The sequence below is a fragment of the Elephantulus edwardii genome, unplaced genomic scaffold (assembly GCF_000299155.1).
Source record: "Elephantulus edwardii isolate Elephantulus edwardi_28Jun2011 unplaced genomic scaffold, EleEdw1.0 scaffold00200, whole genome shotgun sequence".
Lineage (NCBI taxonomy): Eukaryota > Metazoa > Chordata > Mammalia > Macroscelidea > Macroscelididae > Elephantulus > Elephantulus edwardii.
The window spans coordinates 3,499,234-3,507,440 of NW_006399950.1; the positions used below are offsets into that span (position 1 = coordinate 3,499,234).

General features: G+C 44.9%; 1 protein-coding gene across 1 annotated transcript in view; it reads right to left on the reverse strand.

The window, feature by feature from the left end:
* Positions 1 to 912: 912 nt before the first annotated feature.
* TRNT1 (tRNA nucleotidyl transferase, CCA-adding, 1) overlaps positions 913 to 8,207 on the reverse strand; it is a 15,786-nt gene continuing 8,491 nt past the window's right edge. Inside the window, exons 3-7 of the mRNA XM_006897091.1 lie at positions 7,686 to 7,824; positions 3,468 to 3,594; positions 2,313 to 2,506; positions 1,244 to 1,497; positions 913 to 1,161 (exon numbers count right to left, since the gene is read on the reverse strand). Coding sequence (XP_006897153.1) covers positions 913 to 1,161; positions 1,244 to 1,497; positions 2,313 to 2,506; positions 3,468 to 3,594; positions 7,686 to 7,824 — 963 coding nt within the window. The remainder of the gene's footprint in view (positions 1,162 to 1,243; positions 1,498 to 2,312; positions 2,507 to 3,467; positions 3,595 to 7,685; positions 7,825 to 8,207) is intronic.

Consider the following 8,207-nt stretch of genomic DNA (forward strand, 5'->3'; position numbering starts at 1 on the left):
TTCTAGGAAGACAGATTTACCACCTACCTCCTTGCTTTATTTAAATATATGATCCTTTGTGTAATTAACTGTTTTTATTGCTACTCTTTGAAAATTCAGTGGGAGGCCAACACGTGACTAGGCCTGTCCCTCTCAGCTTACTTTCTGAATGTTCCCTGGGTGTTGACTGCTTTGACTAAAGATACATTGCGTATTTATGTACAATGGAAAGCAGCTCCTGAAGGCTGTGACGTGGGGCTGGCGGCTGCTGCCTTGTATGTCCCAGCTTGTTCTTCCCCTTTGCTCTCTACTACCACTGATGTTAAGACTGAATAACCAATGCCGTTAACCATTACCACGGAACTGAAAACATACTAGTTCTAAATGTTATGTGTGTTCTAAGAACTTAACCCAGTCGTCGCAGTGAGAAGACATTGTTTTGACAATTTTCCCTGAAGGGAAATCTACGAATGTTCTATACTACTTACTGACATTTGCAAATAAATTTTCTGATACGTAAAAACATGCACAGAACACTATTTGAAGGTTAGTGTTACACACATGGCAAAAATCAGACCTTTCTGTATTTTCACTAACTGCCTTTAAGTCTGCTCCAACTCTCAAGGCTACACATCTCTTACAGAGAAATGCACAAATCGCACTCTGACCTCATCGTGACGTACTTCCTAAGGACATTTTAAAATACTAGGTTCAAGAATAACCTTCAAGCTAATAACAAAATAGAAATGAATTTGAACTTCTCCATGCTAACAAAAAAGAGCGAAGCCAATTAGACTGCCCCAGAGAGCTCAGACTCCCCAAAATAGATCGAGAAAGATGTTCGTAAACTTTCGTGTCATATATTTTATGTTTCACAAGAAAGTCCTTTTCATTCTTTACCATATAAAAAATAACCTTCGAGCCCTCCCAGTTTCAGGGCTTCTCTATGTAACTCAGCAGTTCCTCCTTGTCCATTTGGTACCCGCTTTTCTTCCACCGTTCGCGCAGCTGCTGCAGGAGTGCTCCAATCTCTTTCCCTGAAGAAATGCCTGCCTTCCTGATGTCATGGCCACTTACCGGGAATGGGGGGACGGACCACTGCTGCATAGCCGCCAAGAGTTCGTGTTCCCCTTGGTACTTGAGTAGTTCACACACGCGACCAGCAGCGTCCGGTTCCCTAGACTGAATTCAAAACCACACACGTTAGAGAATCGGAGCCTCAATGAAAACAAAATACATAACACCAGGCCTGGTTTCTACTTACATCTATAATGAAGTCTTGATAGGGCTTCAGTGGTTCGGAATTATCAGCTGCTTTAATTAAATCTTTCCTGTTTTTAACTATAAATAAACCAAGGTTCTTCTCTTCTTTTGAAATCTTCAACCTCACATCCAATTTTGTGATATCTTCTTGTACTTTGAATAAGGAGGCCAATAGAGTCATTGGTTTTGGAGAAAAACCGTCAACATTTTTGCTGACTCTATTAAATTCTTCTAAACTTGCATTAGCAGGTAAACCTATTGGGACAAGAGCATTTTTTACAAATCTGTAGTCATATTTTAAAGTGTATTAATAAAACAATTCCCCTAATTTAACCATTAGTATTGGAATTTAGGCCTCTTATTGCTGTTGAAGCTGTAAACCAGGAAGTGGAGAGACCGTTGTGCTGGTGGCCCCACCCACACGAAATGCCAGGTTCAGTTACAAGCTCTGGTGTCCAGCAACCACCACTACCACACACTGTCCTATTCAGTGATGTTTCGTCTTTGCGTACACATTTGTTGACCATCTGCTTTTGTAAAGATGACACCTGTACTCAGAGCCTCTGCCCTGGGCTGTAAACCGCAGGTCACCCTTTGTTCTGAGAATCACGGATGGGCTCACAGTGGCCCTGCGTTGGCAGGTAAGTCATGAGATGATGCCACCGGAACTCTGTCGCCTAACAGCCTGGGCAGCTGTCCTAACACCTGGGCACAGGAGTGAAAGCCACAAGCCGTGCATTAGGTCAGGGGGGTTCAAAATAATAGCCAAATAAGCACTAAGGATAAACGCTTCTTGATTATAACAATAACGTTTACATGTAAATCACCCTTTAGTACTTTGTATTCTGTATGAACGTAATCGTCTCTTCTGTAAGGCCTCTTACTAGGTGGTGGTTCAACCCAGACTCGGACATTTCCAGACGAGAGCCAGCCAGCTCTGGTTTGGTACTTACTCCATATTCAAGACAGAACTACCCACATGGAGAATTCCTCCTCGGTTGTTTTCCCTTATAAAATGAGAAGCGAGATGTTTCCCTGCCCAGAACTGAAAAAGCACTTCTTGTTCTCACCTACATAGCGAGCCACATCGAGATCATACATAAGACGTATCAAATGATTTACGTGGTTCCCAACAAGAATCTTCTTCAATTCCACCCAAATCCTCTCTCCAGATATTCCAGCTAAGCCTTTGGCGTTTTCTGCAATTGCCTCCAAAGTTTCAGCATCATGGTCGCCAGCTTTTTCTACAATTCTCCCATAAAACCTGCAGGACAAAGAGCTGGCCATTACTCTGTGCTGGCATCCCAGAACAACCCCTTCTCATTTCTGCTCGTACCATCCACATCTTTTAATCAGAAATATTTACAGTTCTGGTTAGTCTGTGACAGATCCTAGGTCATCTGGTCACTTCACCTCTTTTTCTCAGATGAGAAAGTCACGATCCAATAAAAACTAAGTCATCTACGTAACAGATTAGTGCAAACCAGATGCCAAATTCTTGGCAGGTTTTAATTCTTACCACAAAATAGGCAGTTTCAGAAATTAGTAGCTTATGTTTTACATTTCTTAGAGGCCAAGAGGGGACAAGGTGGTTGATAATAACGACACAAAGTCAGGAAAATATCATTTGATGTATTAACAGTTGTCATGAGACTGTTCACCAAAAAATAACATTTCTTGACGAAATGTGTCTGAATGCCTAGCAAGTAAAATAGCAATACTGCTAGATAAATGGGAGAGGATAATTCTGATAAAGACATTTAGAGTTTAAACATCACTAGACCTAATTCATTTCATATTACCAACCTCATCTATGACTTTATCTTCTGCTTTGTCGGGATGCTATCTCTGTGTGCACATGTATTATTGTCACATGTTCCACGGCTGTAACCTAAAGGGGTAGAGACCACTCCGTCCCCGATTCAGTGCCTAGCACCTACCCACGGTGGCCTGGGGTAAATACACTGTGTAGTATATAGCTTCCCCTGCCCCCATTTTTGACTAAATGCTACAAATTAATAGAAAATGTCCTCATTGAAAAATGAGTATGATGATGTTAAAATATGTGCATATTTTGAAACTCAAAATCCAAGTAATACAAGCATGGAGTATGGCAGGTAAGAGGCAACTGCCCTCCCCGGAGACACACGGCTGCTGTCATGAGTCCTGACTTGGGCTTCACGATGTTCAGTGAGGAACGTTACAGAACTTCTAAAAACTCTTACCTGAAATACCGTAAAATCCTAAGATAGTCTTCTTGTATTCTCTGGTTAGCTTGTCCAACAAATCGGACTTTCTTATTTTTCAAATCTTCATAACCATTAAAGTAGTCAAATAAGGTACCATCAAAACCTAGAAAACAGGGAAGAAGTATCACTATTAGCAGTAATGGTTGGAAAAACCCAAATAAATCAATGGAAACCTATCACAAACAACGTTGACAAAGCAGAATTTTCAAATACTGTGCACCACCCAGTCAGAACTGGCCCCAAGCTGACCCTCCGGTGGGTTTTCAGAGGCGGTTCTCACACGGGAGGAGCGTGCCCGTCGCCCACGGGGCAGCGGGTGGACCTGCGGCAAGGCTGCTGACCAAGGTGACCACTTGTAAAATAAAAGAATTAAGTGTACCTACTACCCAGTGAAAGGAACCATGAAATAAAAATAGACAAGACTTGTACAAAGAAAACATTAAAAATACTGGTGAATCCTATTTCTGATAATGGTTTAATACCCCGAATATATATTAAAACTACAACATCCAAACTCTATAATCTGAAAAATGACCAAAGGGTATAAAACATACCTCTAAAGAGGATGTACAAACGGCCAGTGTGCACATGAAAAGCTGCCCAGCAGCATTAGATTCAAGAGAGATGCACATCCCAGCAACAATGGCAGCCCGCTTCACACAAGGTCCTGGGAGTCCAGCCTCTGAAAACTCCCTGGGAGAGTCAGCTAGGGGTCGAGTCTACTTAGATGGTACATCACAAAAATTTGAAAAGCCAAAAGAAAAGTGTTGGTAACAATGTAGACACATAAGAACACTCCTTTTTTGCCAATGGGAATGTAGCATTACGCAGCCCCTGTGGAAAGCAATTCGGTGGTTTCCAAAATAATCATCAAACCCAGCTAATGATCCGCACGGGGCATTCAACCAAAAACGTGATAGCCACGCATGGCTGGTGTTCACCGCAGCACTACTGACGAGGCAGAGGGGCCCAGGCAAGTGTTCATCCACAGAGGACGTCAGGCCCAAACAGTGCAACACGACTGAGCCAAAGGGAGGAATGGAGGCCTGATCTAAACAACTGAGGAAAACCTGCTGAATGAACTAAGACACCAAAGGACAAACAGGTGCGCACACGTTGGGAGCTCTGGTGGCTTCCTGTTCTGTGTCGTCAGGTCAGAACTGACCCCCCCAGCGGGTTTTCAGAGGTTACTCATTGCATCGGAGGAAACTACTCACGTTCCTCTCATGGAGCAAATGGTAGACTCGAACCACGTCTCTGTGATTGTCACGCAGCTTCTCACCACACTTACGATGGCTTACTACTGGTAAGGAACTAACTGCACTGACAACACAAAGGTACAGGGTTCGAATCCACCTCTGCTCTATGGGAGAAAGACTGGCAATCTCCTGTGTGATTCAAAGCCTCTGAAATTTTCTGGAGCATCAGCTCAGCATCAATTCTGACTGGATGTTGCTTTTGTTAAGTGCTGTCGAGTCACACATGACTCATGGCAACCCTATGAATGAGAGACCTGAACATTTGTGTAACTTTCATCCTTTCTCCAAGTTCACAGGGTTTCCGGAGGCAGGCTGTTACGGAAGTGGATGCTACTCCTGCTTCCAAGCTTGTTTTAACTGGGGAGCTCCACCAAACTCTGTCCACCATGGGTAAACAGTGTCACAGTGTTCAGCATCACAGCAACCACGAGTTACTGCTGCACAGTAAATGGACCAGTGTTAGGCCACTTAGAAGAATGTTTGACCAAAACCAATTAAAACCAGCCCCAAACTGGTGACTGAATGCCTTCTTAGATAGGAGGCCAAATCCACTCAGCTCACACCCAATGGCACATAAACAACCCAGATCCAAGCCTCACCAGAACCACAAAACAAACCTCTGTAGAATCCGCTGCTTCACTCTGACTGGACAGTACACAGCAGTAATACACTTTCAAAAGTTAAAAAGGCAAGTTTGAGATTATAAATGTGTTTTACTGTTACAGAGGTAGAAAGCCACTGACAGACTAAAACCCCCACTGCAAACACTTCCACCTGCACCAGACAGAAGGATGCGCACACAGTGGTCTGGAGCGGGAGGCAGCGGTCTTCAACAGGACGAAGGGGCCCTTGTGCCACTTTATAAATGTAACGTCGTCCCTGTGTGTCTTCACTTCAACACCCAAAGATCTGCTGGAGTGGACACAGTAAGACACCAGACAAAGGTTTCATGTGAATGTGGGCGAGTAAGCAACAGGAAGCAGGACACTTCGGAGGAGGGGAGGGAGGACTAGAAAACACAGACGCGTTTAGGAAGCGGAATCACGACACCCCTTCACAAAAACATTAACACATCAACTGTGCCTGAATGGCAAAAACAAGCATAAAGCAAAATTAAGATTGATGGCACACTAGTGGAAAAAACCCAAGGCAGTATCAAAATCAAATGCTGGACATCCCCAAAACACAAGCAGCTCTTACAAACAGCACGAAAAAAGGCTGAAAACATCAAGAGGAAATACAAAGTCTCTTTAAAAATCAAAATATTAAGTCTTAAGTCACAAGAAATAGATCAGAGACGGCCTTTTTCTTATTTCTATCAAAATGCCGAAGAACTGAACATTTGCTAACACTGACAGAATGGTGTTAGAAACTGCGGTAAGAAGGTTCAAAATAGGTACAAAAAATACACTAGGGCCTTTGACAGTCAAGGTGCTAAGCAGCCTTTGTCACAAGAAACACAAATTTCAGGTGGCATTTTTCTTATTTCTGACAAAATTGCGAAGGTCCAAGCACTTGCTCACAGCAGGAGCTCCTGGTCACAGGATGGAAAGACTTCATTAGGCTTCTAAACTTAGTGAATACGGAACCATTTTAACCTATTATGTGTTCAAAATCATGCTGTACATTTTTTTTAAACCTCACAATATGTTTAACATATGATAAATAGCTGAAAAATTTCACGTAACCTTGTAAAACTTCAACCCAGACTCAGATCCTGGCCTGTAAGTGGGCATGGAATTGTCGCCGACCGCGTCATGTCCCCGAGGTGGTCACCCACACAGCAGAGGTAGCCTGTCCTCCCCCAGGGAAGTCTAGGTGCCTGCAGATTGGCATGTGCAGGGTTAGCATCTGTGCCCCATACGCTGACACAACGTGCCTTTCATACAGCACAGAACACGTCAGTGACACGCAGGAGGGACCCAGCCCAGGCTGCCAGGACAGTTGCTTTTTCCTTGATTTTTACATCCCAGGAAAATGGCTGGCTTCAGCACAGCTGGTCACCCTCTGAACACCTAGGAAAGAAAGAAACCCCTAAAGCAAACACACAGGCCCCATCAACATCCAAACTGGACGGCTGATGTTTCTGTGGGACACGTCATTCTTCAGGGTCCCAAGAAAGAGGCTCTGACGTTACTTAGGAAAAAGAAAAGCTGTGGCTGAATGCAGCCACGGCCGTCCACCTAGGCGGGGACAGGGCTCCACAGGGTGCCTAAGGGTTGCCCGCCTGGGCAGGGACAGGGCTCCACAGGGTGTCCAGGAGCCACTGCCCGGGCCAGGACAGGGCTCCACAGGGTGCCTAAGGGTTGCCCGCCTGGGCGGGGACAGGGCTCCACCGGGTGTCCAGGGGCCACTGACCTGCAGAGCAGGCACCAGGTCTTCTGCCTGGAGCAAGTCACTATGGCTGTAAGAGCGTACCATGGCTGCTGCAAAGAATTTACGTAAACACACAGTATACATGCCTGGCATATTCACCAGCTGCTCTGTGGGAGGACGGGTCATCTCCTGTGTGATTTACTGCCTCTGAAAACCTGCTGGAGAGCCAGCCATGGGTTAGTTCCAAGGGTTAAGTACATTTAGAAAACAAGGGTACCAATAAGAATAACTTTTCTTTTCATAAAATAGTAATGCCCTGAAAAGGAATGCTTGTAACTAAATAGGCTTACGAGAATGCAGTACCCGATTCGACACACTGCACTGGTTGAAGCAATCTGAGCTAAGTGGGAAAGGGCTGACCAGCTCCGTCCATGCAATTTACAGGCTCAAAACCCTGCTGCAGAGTCCGCTGTGAGCCACGGCCAGGGTTCTGGCTCCACGGCCCTGAGTGGGGTGACGTAGGAGAAATGACACCAGGGCTGTGACCACGTCACCAACAGAAAGCCAGGCACCAACCGGGCTTCTCCTCAATGGGTTCCTTCCAGAACGTCAGTCTCACCTAGAAACATGGAGTTGACGGTGAGGTCCCTGCGCTCCGCGTCCTGCTGCCAGTCCCTAGTGAACTCCACCTCCGCGTGCCGCCCGTCGGTCAGGACATCGACCCGCAGCGTGGTGATTTCAAAGTTCTCTTCATGAAGCTGCAAAACATACACTTCTGTTGGTTTCTAAGACTTGAGTCACTGGTGGATTGAAGAGTCTGTGTCAGGTACTGTTCTGTAGCACTGGGGTCCTTATTTCTTTTTAAAGTCAACCAGCATATTACAACTTAAAACAGAAACATTCCCTGCAGCCAAAGGTAGTGTCAAAGAATAACATCGGAGTATTAGTAATCATACCATTCCTAATAAAAAAGAGGAGGTGACTTAGGATAGATTTACCGAAAAATGGCAACTCGGGCATGTTGGAGGAGGAACCTTAGTGGTTCCTCAATTTAAAATCAGGCTGCTCGTGGTAGTCAAGACAGCATGGTACTGGTACAATGACAAACACATAGATCAATGGAATAGAATTGAGAACCCGG